The sequence below is a fragment of the Rhamphochromis sp. 'chilingali' genome (assembly GCF_963969265.1).
Source record: "Rhamphochromis sp. 'chilingali' genome assembly, chromosome: 8".
Taxonomy (NCBI): Eukaryota; Metazoa; Chordata; class Actinopteri; order Cichliformes; family Cichlidae; genus Rhamphochromis; species Rhamphochromis sp. 'chilingali'.
The window spans coordinates 19723612-19746878 of NC_137935.1; the positions used below are offsets into that span (position 1 = coordinate 19723612).

General features: G+C 41.1%; 3 protein-coding genes and 1 long non-coding RNA gene across 5 annotated transcripts; 3 read left to right on the plus strand and 1 right to left on the minus strand.

Annotated features, from left to right (window-relative positions):
• The first annotated feature begins 420 nt into the window (after positions 1-420).
• On the plus strand, positions 421-4959 carry LOC308401426 (protein FAM98B). Its single transcript, XM_080889632.1, has 8 exons — positions 421-541; positions 706-812; positions 1449-1574; positions 1665-1921; positions 2019-2099; positions 2182-2298; positions 4238-4384; positions 4492-4959. The coding sequence occupies exons 1-8, from the start codon at positions 498-500 to the stop codon at positions 4645-4647; spliced, it is 1035 nt and encodes a 344-aa protein (XP_080745758.1). The 5' UTR covers positions 421-497; the 3' UTR covers positions 4648-4959.
• Positions 4960-6793: 1834 nt separating this feature from the next.
• On the plus strand, positions 6794-11913 carry chchd2 (coiled-coil-helix-coiled-coil-helix domain containing 2). Its single transcript, XM_080888221.1, has 4 exons — positions 6794-6956; positions 7914-8172; positions 8999-9164; positions 11572-11913. The coding sequence occupies exons 1-4, from the start codon at positions 6907-6909 to the stop codon at positions 11580-11582; spliced, it is 486 nt and encodes a 161-aa protein (XP_080744347.1). The 5' UTR covers positions 6794-6906; the 3' UTR covers positions 11583-11913.
• Positions 11914-12070: 157 nt separating this feature from the next.
• On the plus strand, positions 12071-19667 carry phkg1a (phosphorylase kinase, gamma 1a (muscle)). Of its 2 annotated transcripts, none has more exons than XM_080888758.1 (10): positions 12071-12404; positions 13927-14065; positions 15167-15345; positions 15447-15501; positions 15580-15645; positions 15735-15898; positions 17961-18051; positions 18302-18455; positions 18547-18672; positions 18898-19667. In XM_080888758.1, exons 2-10 carry the CDS (start codon positions 13983-13985, stop codon positions 19153-19155), a joined length of 1176 nt encoding a protein of 391 aa, XP_080744884.1. In that variant the 5' UTR covers positions 12071-12404; positions 13927-13982; the 3' UTR covers positions 19156-19667. The 2 variants fall into 2 exon arrangements, with proteins under 2 accessions (XP_080744884.1, XP_080744885.1); XM_080888759.1 differs by lacking the exon at positions 12071-12404 and adding an exon at positions 12415-12630.
• Positions 19668-20197: 530 nt separating this feature from the next.
• Positions 20198-22774, minus strand: LOC308400789. The gene is made up of 4 exons (XR_013972413.1): positions 22602-22774; positions 22220-22336; positions 20557-20624; positions 20198-20330 (listed from the first exon to the last, which is right to left on the minus strand). It is a non-coding gene; the product is annotated as an uncharacterized lncRNA (long non-coding RNA).
• Between the last annotated feature and the right edge of the window lie 493 nt (positions 22775-23267).

Below are 23267 nucleotides of genomic sequence, written 5' to 3' on the forward strand. Positions count from 1 at the left end.
AAGTGGAAAGTTGAGGGAGAGTAAGTATTACACGAATAGTTTGAAACCTTTGAAAAGCTAAATGTACTACTTTATTCACTAATTCTGTAACAGAAAAATAACCTAAACTTATTCATACAAAATGTAATGTTTTTCTGTTCTGCTTTGCTTTTATATATTTTTTAATAATTATGTTGTTGTTTAAAAAAAACACGATTACTTATTTTCTTTTTTAAAATTGGGGCAAATAATACTGTTAACTTTTATAATTTTTCATACACTTGCTCCACAATCTTGTACTTTTGTGTTCATATTTTGTAAAATCGTTGGACTTTCTGTAATTTATCCTTTGTTTATTCATTCCCTCTCTAGTGAATGACTTGGTTATTTATGAAGTTGTTGTGCGCACTCCGGCCAGCAGGGGGCGGTGAGCGTCCTGGATGTTAAAGGAGGAAGCACCCCTTGTAAACACACTTGAACTTCGCAGAGTAAAGAATAAGTCGTACACGCCTGTCTTCATGGAGAGGAGCGCGGGGACAGTTTCAGCCATTAAAGCTCTGGGGTAATTAACATGTTTGTTTTTCGTCGTTACGAAACTTTAATTTGAGAAGAGAAACCTTATTCTCTGCCTGCTTTCTGGGCTTTTGACGTATAATGACACTTGCCGATACGCCTGACAGGTGAATAGGTAATCTCACCTGTCGCCTCCACTTACTTCCTGGTCAGGTACCCGGGCAGCCGCTGCCTCTCCCGGTGCAGATGTGACGAGCTTCCCTGTCCGCTGCTCAGCTGGCTGTGCGCAGAGCTCAGGACTCTCTGCCCGGAGCTACGAGGTGAGGCTCAGGCCTGAGATTTTCATTCATAAATCTTTGAGAGAGGCTTTTTCATGTTTAACCATTGCCTTTAATACAGCGCATTCTCCCAAGGAAGGAGGAAACCATCTCAGGATTGTGGATTTTTTTACTGTTTCACGCAGAGGGGTCACTGTGGTCTCAAGTGGGCCGACTCAGCAAAGCAACTGCTTAAGAATCGACCTTACTTCTTATGTTATGTAAAACAAAATGCAAGTCCTTTCTGAAAACATCCACATTAATTCACCAAACCAGTTACAGAACAGCCAATTTAGATGCCTTAAATAAATAAAAATAACAGGATATTTTTTACACGTTGACAGATGCTCTACTAAAGCAAAACATCTTCACATGTAGAGTAGAATTGGATTTGGAAACATTTGGATAGTGACACCATTTTCATAATTTTACCCGCAGTTAATTTAATATGAAGCTACTGAGATGCACCTCACATTAGCTGTAATTTATGTGCATTATATAACTACAACCAAAACATGCTTTGGTAAACAAACTGATGGTTACTATGTTACAAATATAAGCCATGAAAAAAATCAGATCTTTCTGACTCAACTTGCAGTGAAATGTGTTAAATAAACTGGCTTAATTGTCCTTTTTTAGACTCAGGAGGGTCAGATGATGTGCTGCTGGCGGGAGAGCTGAAAAATGTACTATCAAACATATCCTCTCCCCTCGCTGTGCTGACCTCCGAGGTGTTGGACCCATCCACTCTCAACAAAGTCGCTGGTGAGAAACCGGACTGTGGTGGATACTGTTGTAGTAAGAACAGATGATTGCAGTGCTCGTGGATTTAGTGATCTTTTGCACATCTTGCAGAGTTCCTTGTATCAGAATTGCAAGCAGCTCACATTATCAAGTACAAAGAGTCATATCCTGACGAGCGGGCGACAGAAGCGGACTCTGAAAAAGAGCAGCGAGTTGAAGATCTGAGCCGTGACTTTTGTGAGGAAAACGAAGGCGATGACGGTTTGGGTGAAAACAGGAGGAAAGCAGAGATGCAAGCAGAATGGATTTTACTTCTGCGTGCTCTCAACATGGACGCCTCCTCTCGGTTTGAGGACGTTTTGAACGAGGTAAGCTTGAAATAACAGAGATTGAGCCATGAATAAATTGCGAATACAGACTGAGAAGCACTGAAAGAGGAGTTTACAAACATTTGCTTTAATGCAGGTGAATGAGAGGCTTTCTCGCCTACCAAGTGGAGACATGACCAAACCTCTTCTCAGCACCAGCCTCAGCTCAGAGCAGTGGGTAAGCTGCCAGGCCTGTTTTCAGCTCACAAGACTTTAGACGTGACTCTAATGTGGCATTTACATCTTTGCCTGTTTCTCAGCTTCAAGTGAAAAAAATGAATGAAATTCTGTCCGAGGACTATCGGCGTCGGCGACAAATGATGGTCACGCGCTTTCAGGTTACGCTTGAATCATTTGCATGGGGAGAGAAACAAAAGGTAGGAATGTTAAATAACTCTGTTCATCATTTGCCTGTTAGCTGAGTTATTTTACTCTGAGCCTTGGTTCATCTCTTCAGTCTATTCCCTTTTAATAAGAAAATCTTAGTTCAGCAGTGGTAGTGCATGAGGAAGCTTTGGACTGCCCATCTACCTGCAGAGGGCGTCTCCTGTCAGATGTGGGCCCTATAAAAATTGTGCTCTTGTGGCTCTTGCCTGTGCTATTGCCAGTCTGTCAGCCAGCTGCAGACAAGAGCGAAGTTCTAACATGCAAAGAGCTGAAGTGAAACAGAATGTTAAAAACAATGAAAAGTGTGCACTGTAGCCCCTTCCTCAGCTTTTCATAATGTATTTTTTCCACTTCTGGTGAACTCTGCTGTTCCTTATTCCGGCCCACTTTTCAACCAATCAGCATTTAACTGATGCACAGTGTCTTCCACATGGGGCACTGCACAGTTGAGATTTTGTTCGATTGCAATGGTGGTTTAAAAACCCGTCTCCAGAGGCAAATACTGACACAACCTTGGTAGCATAAATTAAGCATAAGGCAGATTTCTTCTACTTGGGTGCCCCTCGCAAACAGAAGCTTTGAACAGCAGGTGGAGATTTTACATCGGAAGTCAGATTTTGGAGCTGCGAGTGATTTCGTGCCAAGTAAACCCCATGGCAGGCTTCCAGGCAGTGTGTGGAGTATAACATAATGATTATTCATTTATTTACTGTGCTTAAAAATGGCACCTCAGCACAGAGAGCCTGGTCAGTACCACGTGTATGGTTTATTTAGCAGTCACAAATACAGAACACTGGTTGTAAAGATTACAAGTTCTCACCGCTGCCACCTCGGATTACAAAGGTAGGGTTGGTGTGATGTCTCTGACTTTTTACGTGGGAAGTCCAACTTGATTCAGGGTTTTAGCTGAAAATTCCAGCTGCAAACTTGAAATTTCCAACTTCTCACTGAAAATGGAATACAGCACGTATCCACGAGATGACCATTTTAAGGGTGTCTTTACCGTCTGATATCAGTTGAATGCAAGAGTAGTAAAGAAGTGTTTGAAACTGAGCGTTTAGTGTAGTCTGAAGCCTAAATGTTTAGTTTGCAGGGATTACTTGTTCATATGCTTACCTCATTAGAAACTTTGACTGTTTAAATATGAGAATTAATACAACAGAAAATATGGCACGGAATAGGTCCACTTTAATGTGACTGAGAATGAAGAAACCCAGGTTAGAGTAACATTTGTGAAGACACTAAGCAGCACTCTGAAGTTTATTTAATGCACAAAATGAGTTGCGGTTCTTCATTTGCATCTGCATCAAATATCTCCAAAATGCATGAGAACCCTGCCTTCTCTAACACCTGTAACAAGTAGAGTGTATGTAATAAAGAAGATGAGCAGCACATCTGAAGCCTCAATCTGAGATTTTGACTGTCATCATTTTCATCTTCAAACTGAAGGAGGGTGGATGTGTGTTCATGCAGGAGTGATTGCAAGTTAGGCATTCCCTGATTCATCATCTTTCTCTTTTTTTAAATCCTACTTGGTGCCGTAATTGATAAAATCAATGCCATGCTGCAGTAAATAGGACTTAAAACTGCTGACTGAGATGATAAATTCATTAGGAAGGCTCATAAATTTAGTGAGAACCCATTTGTCTAATGTCGTCTTGCAAACAGGATTTCCCATTAGGAGAAAAAAATGTAGTTTTACTTCACTCTTTAGACCTATAGGCTATGTTGAATCTTTATATACAGTATATGTCTGTTACTGTCTGCAAGATCAGGGTGTTATTAGGACAACACTGACATCGTGTGGTCTGACTGAACTGCAACAGACTACTTTTATGTCAGTCGGCTTTAGGCCATCGTCAGAGCATGTGCTGGTGACGCAGAAGATGAATATCAGACATCTCCATTCAGTCCATCCTTTATTTACAGGAGCGCAGTGCTGCGCTGGCTTTGGCGCCTAATCTTGCGTCCCTCATCGGCTCTTCCCAAGTGTCTCCATCTCTGCTGCTCGCTGCCAGAGAGGATCAGTCCTTCATTGACCCGGTCAAAGCTGGAACAAGCACCTCTGTTTACAAGGTACAATCATGAACGTGTCTGTGATCCTTAATGAAGATGCCTCTGACTCCAGCTAAGTAAGCATTTTCTTTTTCTTTTTGTTGTTGTTTTTTTTCTGGTGTCACTAGACGTTGATGGGCAGTGTACCAGACAGAGGAGGACGACCTGGGGAAATTGAGCCTCCTATGCCAGCATGGACAGGGAGAAGCTCGAAAGGCAACAGAGGGGGACGAGGAGGCGGACAATCTCATAAGCATAAGAAGAAGAAAGGGAAAAAAGATTAACTTGTCCGTCTTTTTGGCCTTACTTATCAATTTAAGAAATAAGCGATCATTTTGCTTTATTGAAATCCTTGTTGCGAGGTAAACTACGATTGGGAAGTGCTATATATAATTTTGTAGTTATAAATCTGTGTATAATTTATAGTTATAAGTCATGCACATACCAGATTGTGTACATTTCTATAAAAGCAATGAAGTACTGGTACATGACCAGATATTTTGGTAAAAGAGCAGAAAATGGAAAAAATGTTGGCTTTCCACATTTATCAGTAAGTTTGTTTAAGAATAAACCTCTGAAACACACATCTGTTGGTATTTTGTGCAATTTACATAAAGCATCTTTTAAGGATTATTGCATGAATATTTTATGCTCACTTCACATTTTGGAGACAAGAGTTCCCCTTGCCTTTTTTAGGTGATTTCACAAGATAGCAAACATGTTTATGTGGAATGAAAAAGCCTCACTTACATCTTAAAAAACTGAAGGGTGACTTTGAATATCTAAGAATGTTGTTTTATTGTTACACATTAACCAAGACTCACTTCCCCCTGAGAGAGCTCCTTGTTACAGCATTGAGTCATCTCTCTAGTGCCAGTGTTTCCACTTCAAAGTCTAAATTGCCTAAACAAGGAAAAGATCATCCAAATATTAATTATCTTAAATATATTTGGAATAAACTGGTTTCAATGTTTAATTTTGATCTTGCCAAACCCAAAGTTGTGCTAAGGTAAAGCTCATTTTGACCAGAAGTTCTAGTAGTCCACAGTGATGTATTGAAATAATTTCAAGATCTTGTACACCAGTTTAATAAACAACAGTTTCAATTGTTTTATTATCTGAAACTCCACCCTCAACCATCTGAAATCTGCAGATAGTTATGGATTAGATTAAGTAAACTTTAGAAACTGTGAACTTTAGGAAATGTTATTTTAACATCTGTCTATTCTTCTCTGTTGATTCTTCCTCTTGAGTTTTCAAAAAAACCCAAAAAACATGAGAAAGTGGTTTAAGTCTGAAATTGGATGAGAAAGCATGAGAAAGGAATTCTAGGAATACTGAAGTAAGGGCTGATGCAAAGAACATCTTGATCAATTTAAGATTATGAATTGCTTTTAACAAGCTGGGACCACATCCTTATTTCAGTTTGATAACAGCAGATTGAGAAAGCACAAATTGAAGCTGTGGTTTGGGAACGGCCTCAGAGGGGACTGGCTGCAGATCCCAGGCAGATCTAATGAGAAGTGACTGAATTGGGGGAAAAGGGGAGAAGTGTGGGGCATGAAAATGAGTACAAACAGCTTGTGGCGCTGGAGGCATATACCAGTGCATGAGGTATGGTCCTGCACCTGAAATTCAGATAAATTATCTCCAGTTATTGGACACCATACAAGTTTTGAGAAAAGGGCTGGAAGATGCAAATATATACTTTGCTAAAGAGCTTCTTATTTCTTTCCACCGTTCTGCATTGATGGACGCAACATATCGGGCAGAGTTGAAGTTCCGATTTTAACTGGGAGTAACCAGAATTAACAGGATCAGACGAGATTGTTTCAGAGGGACAGCTCATGTTCAGCAGCTGGAGACAAAGTTAGAGACGCAAGGCTGAGAAGGTTTGGACATGTGCAGAGGAGGGATAGTGGATATTGAAGATAGAATTACCAGGCAAGAGGGGACCTGAAGATTCATGGATGATATCTGATTTAGAGAAACTAAATCAAATGCAAACAATAATTAACTTATTTTACGACACACATGCGTTCAAATGTGTTTTTTTCTTTTTATTTAAAGTTCTGAATAAACCTTATGCAGCATTTCGTGGGTAAAAATACAGATATATATACACAGTTTAAAGGACAAAGAAATAGATATGAAGCACAATGTGAGACGGCCTTGATCCTACAATATGAAACATGTAAATAATATTATATAACAATATCAAAAACAGCTTGCAAGTAAAAGCAGTCCGGAGTTCATTTTTTTTAAACAAATATTGAATAAAGCAAAACCGTTTAAGACTTTGTTGATGGCACAGAAAACAATTCTAACCTTTAGCCTAGGTGAACAACGTAATGCGTTACGCAACACTCACCTGGCGGAATCGTCCTTGTTGTGTATCCTGCACACCGGAAGTTACTCGGGAGACAAATGATGTAACACGCGGAAAGTTCCGGATTGTCTAAAGGTCGCTGAATATAAAGCGGTGTGACAGCGTCAGTGTGTATTTATTTAAACCCGCAGGTAAACTTACCTAAGTGTTCAACATGCCGAGAGGAAGCAGAAGCCGGACGTCCAGGATGCCCCCTCCAGCCAGGTAACACTTAGGGTTTAATTCCCTTTTGTTAAAGAAAGGTAGAGTAGATATTTTTAGTTAGCACAAATGCTAACGTTTAGGTAATGTCATAGTGCCGTATGTTAGCCAGGAAAGTGCAGGTCATGAAGTGCTTCAAGTATCTTATAAGGATAATTTCAATTAAAGCTTAATTGCCGGTTAATCTGGGTATTGCTCAGAAAGTTACTGTGTTATGAAAATGATGAAGGTCATTGTCTTTATCGTGGTTTCCTCTGTACAAATCCCCACATGCTAGCAAAGCCAGTGGAGTTGCATCAGCTTCTATAGTTTTTCTTCTAACCTGCAGCTAAACTGAGACTTTATTCTTCCGAGTTATAACGAAATAAGTCGCACAATGGTTGGAAGTATTTCTGTTTCTCTTCTCCTTGTGGGAAGAATAATCCCTCTGTGCCCTCATTTCTCTTTCACTAAATATATCCGAAACTAAGCTGAATATATAGCTGAAACTAAGAATTGCAAGAACACATTTGACTCTTGGTGCTTAATAATTTGTACCAATGTCTCCACCTGTAAGGCCAAGCTGCTTAGGGAAAGACTGATTATTTTCCACAGTGACATGTTTAAAGTTCACTTTGAACACAGGTGGGCTTACTTTATCCAGCTACGGGATAACGCTTTTTCTTAGCAAGTGAAGAACAGATCCCAGGAGGAGACACAAATCCCTTTGTGGTTGCATCAAGAAGAGCATCTGAATATTATTCTCGCTTGTGAATAAGTGATCAGCTGAAAGTAGCTCTTTGTTGTCTTACTAGTGTGGAGATATTCTCTGAATCAGAGCTTCACCTTTATCCAAGCTTTCATAAACCTTTGCTGTGATTCAGAGTAATAGCTGGAATAACAGATGTCAGCTCATATCTGTTTTTGATTGTGTTTGGTAAAGTTGCTAAAAAAGTTCTTAACAAAACGTTTTTGTTACAGCCGGGCTCCACCATCCCCTCCACCTATGGCCCGGGCTGCTCCCCCTCCCTCCTACGCCCCGGCTCCGATGCAGGCGCCTCCGTCCGCTGTCGGCACGCCAGCCGCAGCGCCCAGGCAGCCGGGTATGTTTGCCCAGATGGCGTCTACAGCCGCTGGGGTGGCAGTAGGCTCGGCGGTAGGCCACACAATCGGTCACGCCATGACTGGAGGTTTCAGCGGAGGACACTCAGAGCCTGCCAGGCCTGACGTCACATACCAGGTAAGCCCAGGTTTAGCCAGCCACAGGACTGGAACAGTTTCAAGGAAGATTAGGGTGTCTGAGACACAGTATGCAGGGCCTCTGCAACATGGAGCAGGTGACAAACAAACACCACATTTTATGTAACGCATGGAGTTACATGCACTGTGGTAGTTCAGTATAACAGCCAGATGGAAACAATATGATGAAAATTGAGACTTTTAACTAAAAGCAGTGAAGGAATCATCTTGCTTTCATTAAGACTCCTGTGTGCAATCAGTGCTGGTTGATTAAAGATGAATTACTTCCTCTGCTCAATCTGGGTTTGTTTTTTGGTTTTTTTATGTTTACACATGTGATAAGTTTAATTTGAAAATACAGACACAGCTGCTGCTGAAGGTAAACATCAGTTATGAAAAATATTTGGGGTGTTTATAACCAAAACAAAAGTCCAAAGGTCAAACGTGGTTTATTTACATTCACACAAGTGCAGGGAAATATGCATAATGATGTTTGTCTCATTAACCCTGAACCCAGTACATCACTATTATCTTTATGCAGTTACATTCATAGTAGATTTTAAGATATGAGTGATGACCAATCATTTACTCTGCTTTTCTTTATGACAAAAAGGACTTGGAAACCACACGCTCTTGAGCAGTTTGAGGATCGCAGTTTTAGATATTTCAGCATTTTTATCGATAGATGTGTAAATAGATTTACTTTGTGTCATTAATGGAAGATATTCCATCTTTGTGATACAAAACTGAAGCTTGTTCTGACATGTTAAACTCTGTTTTGATCTTTGTCACACACATGATTTAATCCTCTGCCTTGTGTGTATTAGGAGCCATACCAGGCCCAGCCTGTGTACCAGCAGGGGGCCCCTCAGCAGCAGCAGCAGGCCTGCTCCTACGAGCTCAGGCAGTTCGTTGAGTGTGCCGAAAACCAGAGCGACCTCAAGCTCTGCGAGGGCTTCAGTGAGGTGCTCAAACAGTGCAGGTTTGCTAATGGTGAGTGAAACACGTCCAGGCTTTGTATAAATGGAGACTGCTGTCTTTCTGTCTTCTAGTCGTTGCTTTTCATCATTATTAGTAATTTGTAGGGGTGCAACGATACACAAAATTCACGGTTCGGTTCGATACTTTGGTGTCACGGGTCGATATTTTTTTTCAATACAAAAAAAATGTTCATGCCTTTTTAATTTGTCATTTATTAAATTTTCACGGCACATTCCGCACCACATCTCTGTGCGTTCAGCATTTGTTTGAAGCCAGCTCACCTCCTGCAACCACTTTTCCGAGAATACGTGCTTCTTTTGTGGTTCGGACTCCTTCTGACATTTGTTTGGAGGTAGAGGAACACCACAGTAATTGCTTAAAGGAGCTTCTTCGACATCTTTAAGAGTTCTAAACAAGTGTCTGTCCTCCTCCAGAAAATCTTATGTACGCAAACGCGCGTTGCAACTTATCTTGTGCGCGTTTTTTATTTTGACAGCGAATGCGCACCTGCGGACCACTTATGTGCACCCCTGGTTATATAGCTCGTCATATCGCAGCCATAGAAATTCTTTTGTCCATGAAACCATAAAGCTGCACTTTCTTTTTGCCTTATAGTCTGATTTGTCATAACTTTTCTGTTTTGTGGAAAGCTTTTCTTTGGCTGTCACTTCTTCACCCTGACCTGTCTTATTTGGCTCAGCAGAACTAAAATATATATCCTGCTGCTTTTACTTACACACACACACACACACACACACACATAACGCTCAGCGATTCTCTGCACGATCAACCTCTCATATGTTTAAGCTTGCTGCGGGAGATTTCACTTGTCATGTTTGCATAGTAAGCTAACGATTGATAAGACGATGTCAGAGGAATTGGTGCGCAAATTATCATCACTCACCAATCAGTACTATCACTCTCTATACACAGTTTGCGCGATTGCAAAGTGAAAGCAAAAAACAAGCGCAAATTCAAACGCGATTTCAATATGTCACATATTGACAGTGGCTCACCGATGCCAATGACATAATTACCAGCTACATTTCCAAAAGAATGCAAAAGCATTGACATATATTTTTCCTTCCTACGATAGCCCGACGGGCAGGGCAGAGATAGATTTTGGTAGCCCGACTGGGAAAAATCTCTAGCCCCGGGACGTCGGGCTAGCGATATTGCGAGCCCTGTATCTGATTGAGGAATCACTCATCTTTGGAAAAGAGAGTTTATTACAGAGAAATGTCTCTTTCCAAAATAAAAGCTATACTATACGCTTCTTCTGGTCTATATTCTCAGCAGCATATTAAACATATCAGGTCCCCATAAGGAGACTCATGTGCTAACGGCTGTCTAAATGACTCGGGTAAAGTTTGTAGCATGTATGCTTGTTGTTTTTGTCTGCTTCCACTTGTCTTTGCACTAGGATGATGTCGGCGTAAATGTGCAGTCATATTCGTTGTGTTCCCACTAGTGCTGTCAGCGTAAATCTCGTTGAAATGACGTTAACGCCACAACACTGCAAATCTCCGTTAACGATCGCCCCGTGCATGGGGCTGGACGGCCAACACGTTAACGAGCTAACTGCGCTAACACACTAGTTCCCACCCATGTAATTGAGCATTGCGTGGCACATCCAACATACTGTTTTACTTTAGTCCATGACGCGCTTACCTTCAGGGTCATACGTCACATGAAAACTAAAGTAGTTCCAAACGCCACATCTGAATGAGGGTGGGGGAGGTTCAATTTGCCATGTTGCAAGAAGAGCTTAACTTCTGTCTGCTAGCTTGCCCTGCGCTCAGTGGATCTGCGTTCGACTACTCCGCCTAGGCTGCACTGTCGAGCGCAGATCCACTGAGCGCTCAACACAGACAGCATCGTCAGAAGGAAAGTTGATAAAATAAATTAAAAATTTTGTATTGTTCGATACATATGCGTACCGAACCGAAAGCACTGTATCGAACGGTTCAATATCGATACGTGTATCGTTGCACCCCTAGTAATTTGATATATTTAAAGTGAGTGTAGTTACGAAATGCTATAGTTTCTGTTGTATTTGCGGCTAGCTAAACATTTACTACGTATGGGGGGGTAGACGCACAAGCTGTTGCACATTTTCAGCATGCTCCTTTCATAAAATTCTGTTAAAGTACTGGATCTTCCTGATGCATATCAAATAGATCAACATCAAGCTGTTGCATTTTCAGTCTCATTTTTCTCTTTTCAAACTGAGTTTAACCCAGCAAGCATCGAGGCTTTGAATGAGCCCTTTGTCGCTCACATATCAAAGCCAAATGACTTTGCACTATTCTAAACTCCTGTAATACCCAGTGTGGCCATAAGGGGGAGCCTTAACCTAAGTATGTTAAGTCATTTTAAACGATTTAAAGTATTAACTGTCCTTTATCTCTTTCTACAGGTCTGTCATGAGAAGAGATGCTATCTGCAGAATGAAGATCACATCTCCTTATTAAAGATACTGAGAGGGTGTAATTCACAATCAATAAACATGTTTTAATGATCAATTGTCATCGGACAGCCTCATTTCTCAGACTGCTGCAGAGCTTGTAATCATAGTCTTATAAATAATGTTTATATATTTTGGTTTTAGCTCATGTTTGAGGTTTATTTTCAGTTGTCAGTGCATGCTTTTAATTTAAATCCTGTCTCATGGCAAGACTTGTAGAGAGAAAAAAAGGCCACTTTCACCTTCTGGCTGCTGGGTTTGATTCAGACTAATAAAGGACTTGAATTAAAACGAGACTGTGATGGTTTTTGTTTTGTTTGTTTTTTTCCCCCCCACATCTCCTCATCATATGCGCTCTGTATTATTACACTGAAGCATTTCTGTTTTCACCTGTGCTTTCTTTAATTAGACTTCAGCAGCTACAAAGGGGTGTCCCGCACCTGTCCCGTCACTCTGCTTTCAGCGCAAAATTCACGAGCTGCAACCTGCGCGTGAAGTAATGTTTTGACTCTAAAAGCGTCGTGGCGAGAGCACGAGCCGCGGGATATTATTTCATGGATGGGGTTTTTTGTAAGGACTCATTCGGGGTGTCCTTCTGCATCTGCCGAAGCAAATAGTTATTTTTGGCACCTGACATTAAAGCTCACCCTCTGCAGAATGGCAGCAGCAGACCCGCAAACGCGCCATAGCGCCGGAGTCTGACTGCAGCTCTTTGTTCGTCCTCAGAAACTCACTGTGCGCGATTTGATGATGGATTGTCTTCGTATCAGGGACTGACGGACACGGTGAGGGACGCCGGCCTTTTAATGCGTTTATATTGCAGGTCACTCTGGGACAGTGAGTGAGCAGTTGAACGGGTTCACACGTGGTGGCGTGGGTTGCTTTATTAGTCTGCGCTGTGTTTGGTATGACATTAAGTTTGAAACGATGGCTTCTTGTATTCACCCAAAACACGTTCTGTGAGTTTATTGGACTTTTGTTTGCTTTACTGGAAGAAGTGAAAGGAGACAGGTGGGTACATGTTGTAACGACGGGAGGAAAAAGTCGCCCATCTGTTTTTTTTAATCATTTAAAATCAGATGTTTAAAAATCAGATATTTTGCGCGTTAGAGCATCTAAGAGGAAAATTTAACCACAGCCGTGTTACTGAGACCATCATCATTTTTTTCAAACTGCTCTTTTATTGAACTGAAGCGACACAGTGATGTTGGCACATGTTACAGGCTGTAAAATACGAATTTCCTGTTCAGTATTCAGTGCGCATTCACTGGCCAGTCTCGTTTCTGACTACAGTAAAAAGAGAATGTCCAAACTACACGTTTTCTGTTGGATATTTATGAAAACATTGCTCTTTTTTGCACATTTATTCACAGAATTGCAGAAAATATTTATTCTAAAAACTCCTGTGATGTAAGTAATCAGATGGAGAAGTGGGAACTGATTTCCATTAAAAATCATGAGTTCAGTAATTTAAGGGTTCAAAGTGATGTATGATTTTCAGAAATCTCCACACTAATAGAACTTCCACATTTTTCTGTTTCAGCCCTGTCTATATTCTGACAGGTTTTAATAATAACTTTGCTTATAGGCCGTTATAATCCTAAAAACATGGAAATAATGCTAATAATCATCATCGTTTTGAAGCTTTTCTTGAGATTTTTGCGCCGGAAGTGCATCCAAATGAGTAGATATGAGAAGTTTGTCTCCTGTAAACACTAAAATGTAGTTTCAAGGTAAGTAATTAATTGGGATCAGGGACGTTCTAGTAATTTTTAAACGGAGTGGCACTGCGACAACCAAAGGAAATAAGAATACTTAAAGATAAATAAAATGGATTAAAATAAATCACACTGCAATTTAAAAGGAAAAAAGGTATCGCTGTCTATGGCGACGCCCTAGCAGTTAAGGGAACATACTTAAGTAGGTGTAAAATGCCTAAAGTAACTGTACTCCATATGTTACATAATGTTATTGGTAATAATTACAATTAAATGATTCATTTGTTGATGATTTTGATTACTTAAGTATCACTCAGTAGCTTGATCTGTAATAATGCAGTTTAATTACTTAACATTCTGCTGATAAAGCTTTAAATTTAACAGTATGGCCTACAAAATACAGCTGGCACGCCTGGTGCCCAAACACACATCTTATCTGGACAGCTCCTGCTGGTGAAGCAGCTAACTGGTGAATATCCGTCAGAACAGCTTGGAAGCAGTTCTAGTGTGATCAGATGTGCAAAAAGCCTTAAAGTAGAGCTGTGTTTAGTGAAAATGCTGGAGTTTTGAATGCATGTTCTGCCTGCAGCCTGAGGTCAGCTGCAAGAGGAGATACTTCTGTACTATTAGCCTTGAGCTGGAAACATGACCAAGGAGGAGGAGATCCCTGACTGGGTGGGAGCCAAAGAGTTCTACGACAAGTATGAGCCCAAGGAGATTCTGGGAAGGTATGTTTACGAAACCGTCGTCGTAACGTGACCCATAGCAGAGGTTCACCCAACTGAGCTGAGCAGAAAACTCTCCATTGGACTTTGGACTAAAGAGTGCACAGTTTTACCTCTTAAAGATTAGGTAAACTAGACCTATATGTAGCCACATGTGAGGGTTCCAGGATTAAGATCCACTTGAGCAAAACCCCAAAAAACAATAATGGTTTATTGTTTGTGAATTTAACCCAACTCGTCTCTTCTTCAGAGTTTACACAAAATAACTTCAAAGAGTAGCAAGGCAGAACACAAAAATGGTAAAATATCTACTTGCTATTAGTTTGTAGATTCATTTAATGTTACAACACACCTCAGATTTAGACCTCAGTTCAAACAGCTATCATCCTCTGCACAGAACAAGCACTTTCCCCAAAGTTTCCCACAAGCCCCTGAGAAATGGGAGCCGAGCCAGGGCCTGCTCATTGTCATTCAGTCCACCAGCTGTCAGAGGGTGGTGCTGTTACGTAAGACACATTATCCAAGGAGGCCACATTTATTAACTTCAGCACGCTTCAGACAAAGTGTTGGCCGCCGGTCTGATAGATTATGTAATTTCACCCCCTTTTCCCACATGCAGGTCAGGAGGTCACAGGATGTGGACAATGTGTCCTTCTTCTAGTATTCTTCATTCAGAGAAAAGTCACTGGAGTTCCTTTACTGTGGTCACCCTGAAGTTTCTCTTGTTCATTCATAAATCGCCCTCTGAATTTAATTTCAGCAGTAAGGTTTTCAGTTTGCTTACTTGATGTTTTTCTCTGTTTTCCTGGACGTTAATGATAAACAAGACAATCTTCATGACAAGCACATTCTTCACTGTTTTTACTTGCTCTGTCAGACTGATAAGATGGTAAAAACACACAATACTTTCCTTTAGTCTGACCATGTCACTGATTTCTGACCAAAAACAGTGCTGTTTTGAAACGGTTAAACACATGATTCATGATGAAAGACACGGTCACAGAACATTTTATCCAGCAGTTATCACAAGTTGCCCTCCTACCCAAACCTAAAAACAACAGATGTGCAGCTCGGACGGCTGATGTGTTTTTTTTTCATCCTCAGGGGAGTGAGCAGCGTGGTGCGCCGCTGCGTCGACAAGCATACGTCTCAGGAGTACGCGGTGAAGATCATCGACATCACCCCCTCTGACAAGATGACGCCGCAGGAGATCGAAGAGATCAGAGAGGCAACGGTGAAGGAGATCGACATCCTCAAGAAAGTCTACGGGCAGGAGAACATCAGTACGCATGCTTCATTTAATCAGTTTGACTGGAAAAACTTGGGTTCGTTTAAACTTTGTTCTTCTAACATGGCCAAATATCAAAGTAACTCTCTTCTCCAGTTCAGCTCAAAGACTGCTATGAGTCCAAGGCCTTCTTCTTCCTGGTTTTCGACCTGTAAGTGTTTCACATGGATGATTCCTGAACAGGTATTTATGTGAAAATCAACCAAAGCTTTTAGTTTCTTTTTCCCAGAATGAAGAGGGGTGAACTTTTTGACTACCTCACAGAAAAAGTTACACTGAGTGAGAAGGAAACACGGTCAGTGAGCATGTTATTTAATAAAAAGACAGATAAATTCCGCTAACTCTTAAAAGGACTCTTTAAAGGTTTGTACGTGTTGTCTTTAGGACGATCATGCGGTCTCTATTGGAGGTGGTCCAGTTTCTCCACGCCCAGAACATCGTTCATCGGGACCTGAAGCCCGAGAACATCCTTTTAGACGACTACATGAACATCAAACTCACTGACTTTGGTTTCGCTATGCAGATTCAGCCAGGACAGACGCTCAAAGGTCAGTGAAAGCTTCCATTACTGCAAGGTGTGTCAGCAGTTCAGAAACCTGGTGGCTGTAATCATACAACTTGTCAAAAGATGACAAAAATACTTAAAGCATTAAAAACTTTCACAGGTTGGCTGACAGTTAAACACCAGTGCATCATTTCAGACCCACCACTGAGTTGAGTGAATATTAAAGTTACAGTTTACAGCCTGCAGTGCACTCGTCAGGACATCAGCTGTTGGTGGTGAGCGGAGAATCTGGGTCTGGTTGCACAACAGCTCCCTGCTCTCTTAGCTGCTCTTACAAAGGTTAAGAAACAGGACACTCTGATCTATTTGCTGCAGTTCCAGACACTCACAGTACACTGACCTTTCAAATAGACTTCTCAGAAGTCGGATCATTAGCAGTGCGAAATGCCAAGCGTCTAATGAAACTGTGCATCGCTGGATAGTTTTGTTCAGTCGGTAAAGACGTAATGGGCTTCTTCCATTAGGCTGGAGATCTACTTGACCCAGCAGCACTTAATCTAAATGTGCTCAATTAATGTCTAAATGCATAATACTTTAATTATGCTATAAATGTTCCCTAAAGATGGATGTTAAATTAAAGGAAAAACCTAATCTCTTGAGTGAGGGGATCTTGTGGCTCTGTTATGCTGAGGTGGAACATTGGCATAGTTTGTACTGAGTTTCTCAAATCAATACAATGCTGTTCAACGTAATGTAATATTTCTAGCGGGATGTAGACCTCTCTTCCAGGGTGAGATCTCCATCCACAGGGCATGAGAGCATGCTGAATGGTTTGATGATGATAAAAACGAGGAGAATCAGAAGCTGTGAGCAGAAGTTCTCACACTGTCTCTGCCGTGCCCTCCTTCAGAACCAAAAAGTTTGTACTCCACCTCTCACACAATTCTTTTTTATCAGTCACCGACAATAGTCACTCTTTTGGAAGTAGCTCGATCTGCCCAACCAGTTGTGGTAAAAGGAGTTCTTCCTTCACACTGTTTCAAAGTGCTCACTCACACAGTGGTTTTCAGGGTCTTTAGCGTGCAGTATAAATCCCTTTGAGGTGAATATTGCTGTGAATTGGATCGGTTAAACAGTATAAATAAAATTGAACCACACTGAGTTAAATTGAAAGAGTTTGTTTTGTCTCTCCAGTAGAGATGCACTGATTCCCATTGAATGTGATGTCCAAACACTTCCCTAAGATACTGTATTATTTTTTTCTTTTAATATATCATCTATTTGTGTGTCACTTTTGTAGTTGTAGAGATATTAATAGACAATGAGGATAGTAAATATTTAACCCTTACATACCGTTTGGGTCAAATTTGACTCAAATCTATTCAGATGGGTTTTAGATCCACCAGCATGAATCAAATCGAAGGAAATGGCGGGCGTCTTAAAACTCTGCGTGACATGTCTGTGTGTATTTTGTATAGGAAAGTGGTGACAGAGTTCTGTCATGAAAAATACTGGTGTTCCCTCCACATCTACCCAGGTTCCTGCAGAGACCTGCCCATGCAGGTCTTTAAAGGACCATCAGGGGGATCTCCACACAGTGAAATAGTAAAACAGCACAGGATCGTTTATGGGTCACATAAAGAACAGAGGTCATACAGAAGTCAGAGAGTGCCTTGGGCAGACACACAGCTGTAATAGGGCTGCACAGTGGTAGAGTGGTCAGCACTGTTGCCTCACAGCAAGAAGATTCCCAGTTGAAATCCTGGCTGTAGCCTTTGCATGTTCTCTCTGTGCCTGTGTGGGATTACATCAGGTATTCCTGCTTCCCGTCACAGTCTAAACATATTAGTTTAGTTTAGGTTAACTAGTGATTCAAAATCCATGGCCTCCACGCCTGATTTACACACTGAGGGCAATTTTTAGGGTTCTTGCCTAAGAACAATTCTGCATGTAGACAAGGATAGACTCATGAATACATGTAAATGAACACCTCTTAAGCGCTTAAGCGTTATTTGAAATTCTGTAAAAGTGGTTTTATGTTGACAAAGATCAGGGAATATGCTCCCTTTAATAACATGTATTTACTCTTCCTGTCTGTAATGCAGAGGTGTGTGGGACTCCTGGTTACCTTGCTCCTGAGATCATTGAGTGCTCTATGGACGCAGGACATTCAGGATATGGTACAGCTGTGGACATGTGAGCGAACATGAAATCGGTTACCAAGTAACAAAAATATCAATAGGAGGGAGTGTCAGCTTTACTCTCATGTTACCAAAATTGATCTTATGCACCTCAGCAGTGTGTTAGAATTATCTGTGTACAAAATAATGACTCATATTATCTGTTGTGTGGCTCGGCTAATACGTGTTCCAGGTGATTAGATTATGCATGTACACACTGCACAGTGAACAGACTAGATAAACTTTGTTCTGGCTCGTGTTTGCAGATGGAGTTCAGGTGTTATCATGTACACGCTGCTCGCGGGCTCTCCACCGTTCTGGCACAGGAAACAGATACTGATGCTGCGCATGATCTTAGCGGGGACGTACGACTTCTCCTCTCCTGAATGGGAAGACCGCTCAGACACGGTCAAAGATTTGGTAATCTTACTTTTGCAGTTTGTTGCAATCTCAGTTTTATAAGTTAGGTGATAAGGTTGAAACCTTGGAACTAAAATAATTCTTCCTCCAGATCTCGCGGATGCTGGTGGTGGATCCAAAGCAGCGTTTCACAGCTACAGATGTTCTGAACCACTCATTCTTTTCACAGTACGTGGTGCACGAAGTACGACAATTCACTCCGTTCAGGCGCTTCAAGGTGAGAAACACAAGATTTTATCAAACTAAAAATCTTAATAGTTTTCATATTTGAGGGATATATTTTATGGTATCTTTATCATATCTCGATCAAAATATAACCCTAATTCCAAAAAAACCTGGATCTTGCTCCCCCTAAATTTCTGTCTATTTCTGTCTACTACAACTTTACTGTCTTTGATAGTTCATAAAGAAACCATAACCTTTTCTGAACTTTCTCCATCAGGTTATTTGCTTGACCGTTCTCGCTACAATGCGAATCTACTGCAACTATCGCCGTGCCAAGCCCATCACCAAGGAGGTGATAAAGAGCGACCCGTACGCCGTGAAGCCCATCCGCAAGCTCATAGATGCGTGCGCCTTTAAGATCTACGGCCACTGGGTCAAGAAGGGCCAAACCCAGAACAGAGCAGCACTTTTTGAGAACACGGCCAAAACCATCCTGCTTTCGATCGCCACTGAAGCGGACGAGCCCATCCAGTAACAAGCAGCGTGGACTGACACGTGCTGAGTTTTACATGGGGAAACATTTAAACTTCTTTCTTTGTAGAAAAGAACTGCTACAACTAGTTTATGCATAATGCAGCATTTTTAAAAGCAGCCGTAGTGACTACAGGGGGATTGATTTATCTCAAGGACTGAAATGTTTGGCAAAATTTTCAACCATGCCACTGGTGACATTGTGCTTGCTTTGTTCTAAAAGTGTACTCAACCCATTGTCAGCTTGTGTCCTATGAAAATGCAGCTGCTGTTCTTTAGATCGAATGCAGCCCCTCAAATACAAGGTGTATCAAAAAAGAATAATCAGATTTCAAAAGGCTATACTTTTTAATGAACATAGAAACTTATGGTAAATTTTAAAGTACATGGCTGAATATACAAAAAGTTACGTTTGCAAATGCCTGATGTGTCTCCCTCTGCAGTTAAACCTCGCCCATACTTTGGAGAGCATGTCTGGAGTCGCTGCTGTTGTTCTTACCAGCAACCATGTAAAACTCGAATCTGCTCTAACAGCACGTCCGTCTTTTGATCGTTAAACGGCGAATGGCTGTGGAATTAAGGCGCTTTTAATTCCAATTTTTTTTTTTGATACACCCTGTATATTAACAAAAAATTTTTTTCAGCACTACATGGTATTCTTATAGCCTTTGCACTCTAAAAACTGTTTATATTTCAAATGTTAAAGAGTGACTCAGGAGGAAAATGGAGAGTTTAGTTAAGTCTATACTCTATTGTGAAACCTTGTGGGAAATACCTGCAGTTTATCTGGCTGGAATATAAAACCTGCGTGATTTACAGTTTGAGAACTATGTGCCTACTTAATCGATATGCAGAGTATGCTCTGGTGGCAGCAACTCAAGGGAAGTGTAACTTTAACTTGTATGCTATGAATCTATTTATTAAAACATGTAAAACCCCAAGTCCTGCAAATGGAGGGGTACTTCAGCTCTGCAATTCTGTGCTTTTCTGTCTTTCTGCAGCATTTTTAAGCTTGAAGTAGAACACTGACACACACAGACAAAAAATAATTACAATTTTAAAGTTTATTATCAACAGAGTGAGATGCACATCAAAAAAAACATCACAGGTTGACCGACTTCAGACAGATTTGAGTGTGTTGACCGTTGTCCCCACAGTCTTGCTTTGGAAGCTTTCATCCTGCAGAATTTAGAAAAACAGAATAAATCAATATGAAACCATCAGGAATAGCCAAATGTGTGTTTGTACTCATTCCCACGCAGCTGGATGAGCTTGAGGAAGGCACTCATCCACTAATTTAGTGGAAATGAGACGTGGCTGTTGCATGGTGTCTGACTGTATCCAGCACAGAGCAGCTGGACCAGAATTCGCCCATGCCTTTAAGTTAACAAGTCTAATAACATACCATCCTCGGGAAGTTCCCCAGAGGCTGGCGACAGGTCGAGCTGCACTTCATGTAAATGTTTAGACACGCTGAAACAGAAGGAGAACCGAAGCTATGAGATAAATCTGAGCTAATAAAACAGGAAACAAGCCAACAGCACAGAGCATCAACAGGGAGGAAGACAGCAAGCAATGTTGAGCAACAGATCATTAATATACCGGCTGAATCGCTTTGAAGGAACGAGGCCGTTGATGTATTCACTCTGACGTGAGAATGAGAAGCACAATGAGCACCCTCATCCTGCTGAGTCAGTTTGTGAAAGCATTCATGTCGCATGGTGTCTGACTGTATTTACTACATCCAGAGCAAAACAGAATTCAGCCATGCATTCAAAATTCAAGCTGTAATTTTATTTATAGAGTACATTTCACTACACTCAAGCTTTCGGCTGTTCCCTTGGCAAAGGAGTCACGGCAGAGGGTAGCTTTGCATGTTTGATATCCAGATCCCCTTCCTGATACAACCCCTAGAGGGAAATTCATTTCCAGATGGAATCGAATCAATGACCTTTCACTTGACAAGTGAATGGGTAGAAGATAAAAACATAAAAAGGTATGTAGGTTTAAAATGAAAACTGCAAAATAAAACTTACTACAAAGTAGTAAAACACCAGTTCACACTTATGAGCCGAGTTCTGGGAGAATAAAAGGTTTTGAGCCTGTTTGTAACTGATCTCAGGTCAGCAGGTGGCTCGTTCCAAAGATCAGGAGCACTAGCAGCTGAAAAGCACCCTCGGCACAATATTTTTCACTGCCTTTTTCCAACAACACCTCCTCGGCTCCACTCCATTCTACTCTGTTTTGGTCACTGTGTAGTAATTTCCCTCGTTTCCCCTTCAAAAATGGTGAGTTTGAGTCTTATGAAAGAGTTGCTCTCATGACTTACCCCGGCCAAGAAAACAAAAACAACCTGGTACCAGGTACTACCACTTAATGGAAAACGCTTAAAACCAAGTTGAGCTGAGTAGATGCTAGTGAAAAGAGGAATTACATGCATTTCTGGGGACAATTAAACATCTGCATGATGATCTGAGAGGTCAGACTATGTTATAGACACTGACCTAGTCAGATAAATACTGGGGAGGCCAAACCACTCAGTGCTTTGTCAACTAATAGAAGGATGATAAAAGGAGGATGATAGAGCATTACAGCAGTCCAAACTGCTTGAGATTAACGCAGTGGTTCAACTCAAACAACTACCCACTGTGGTGACCGCTTATGAATAAGGGACCAGCTGAAAGTAACTTTCCATTCAGAATATTCAGTACGAAACAACATCTCCATAGACACTCTGAATAAAAGCCACATAAAGTGTAGTGATGGAACAGACTGGGATAAGTGGCGCGATATGGCAGCCTCGCTTCTGTCAGTCTGCCCCAGGGCAGCTGTGGCTACAACAGTAGCTGCCTCCACCAGTGTATGAATGTGAGAGTGAATGAATAGTGGTATTGTAAAGCGCTTTGGGTGCCTTGAAAAGCGCTATATGAATCCAATCCATTATTATAAGTGGAATACTTTTTTTTTTGCGCTTGGGAACACACTTACCCTGGTTATATCCTGAAAAGACACGTGGTTTTGCTTTGGCATTAACTAACTCAGTCACTTCCCCTGTGTTTCATTTGTACCTTATAGTATATTAAGAACCGTGTGCATCTGCCGGTCGCTTCAGCCACATGGAGATCTGCGTGTTTCAGGATGGGAGCTCCCGCATGATTACTCCGGATATCACCTCCAGTACCACCCTGTGCAACAAGCAACGACGACAAAGCACAAATAAACACAAATGCACATCCTGCACAGGATTCCACCTTTAAGCTGTCAGGTAACACCTTATCCACATAGTTACAACCTATGAGAGTGTTCTTACAGCATGGTGGCGTTACGGAAAATAAGTAAATTAATTCACAAGTGAACACAATTTACACAAATTATCGGGTCCACCACGTGTGCATGGAAACACGTGCCGTTAACTAAATACCTTCAACCTGAATGGGGGGGAAAAATCACCTGCGTCACGCTACAGCCTCATATTTTAACCTTCGTTTCTTCAAGAACGTTTTCCATTCACAAAACTCCACGGTGACTTCTACATGATGTCTATAAGGCCACATCTTCAGCAGACCAAAGTACGTCCGGATAAACCACGCTAAAGACTTTTCCTCTTCTTTTCCCTCCAGTTTGTGGCGGGTGAAACAGAAACAGCTCGGCGTGCACCAGCGCCCCCTTCTGGATGGGAGGTTAACTGGAGCACATATTAAATCAGAGCGTCACAGTTTCTTTAAAGAATCTGACTCATAGATAAAGCCTTTAGATTGAATTTTACACAGGTTGAACTGTCTTTTTAATTTCGCGCCTCTTTAACAGCTCTGTGTGCCTCTTGTTGCTTCTTATTAACCTTTATGGTTGTTTTTCTTCTTCTTTGCTTATTGTAGGAGCTTTTTGCTTACCTTTCTTCAGTCATTTTTCATTTTCACAGGAGCTAATATCCAGGAACGTTTCCAGGGATAAAATGTTGAGAATTCTTTATATCTTTGTGTTGTTTTCACACCTACTTTGTGTTATTTAAAAAATGTTTTAAATGTCAATGTTAATTTTTTTTATATTTTTGATTTATTTATTTAACACATTTTATTTCATGTAAACTTAATTGGTAATGATGACAGATAAAAACAT

What these genes read in the sequence shown, in the direction of transcription:
- LOC308401426 (XM_080889632.1), top strand. Translation starts at nt 498, where the DNA reads ATGGAGAGGAGCGCGGGGACAGTTTCAGCCATTAAAGCTCTGGG. An exon ending in TCTCTGCCCGGAGCTACGAG is followed by an intron (nt 813 to 1,448) that starts GTGAGGCTCAGG and finishes GTCCTTTTTTAG; the next exon opens with ACTCAGGAGGGTCAGATGAT. An exon ending in CAAGCACCTCTGTTTACAAG is followed by an intron (nt 4,385 to 4,491) that starts GTACAATCATGA and finishes TGGTGTCACTAG; the next exon opens with ACGTTGATGGGCAGTGTACC.
- chchd2 (XM_080888221.1), top strand. Translation starts at nt 6,907, where the DNA reads ATGCCGAGAGGAAGCAGAAGCCGGACGTCCAGGATGCCCCCTCCAGCC. An exon ending in AGGATGCCCCCTCCAGCCAG is followed by an intron (nt 6,957 to 7,913) that starts GTAACACTTAGG and finishes TTTTTGTTACAG; the next exon opens with CCGGGCTCCACCATCCCCTC. An exon ending in GGCCTGACGTCACATACCAG is followed by an intron (nt 8,173 to 8,998) that starts GTAAGCCCAGGT and finishes TGTGTGTATTAG; the next exon opens with GAGCCATACCAGGCCCAGCC.
- phkg1a (XM_080888758.1), top strand. Translation starts at nt 13,983, where the DNA reads ATGACCAAGGAGGAGGAGATCCCTGACTGGGTGGGAGCCAAAGAGTTC. An exon ending in CCCAAGGAGATTCTGGGAAG is followed by an intron (nt 14,066 to 15,166) that starts GTATGTTTACGA and finishes TTTCATCCTCAG; the next exon opens with GGGAGTGAGCAGCGTGGTGC. An exon ending in CTCCGTTCAGGCGCTTCAAG is followed by an intron (nt 18,673 to 18,897) that starts GTGAGAAACACA and finishes TTTCTCCATCAG; the next exon opens with GTTATTTGCTTGACCGTTCT.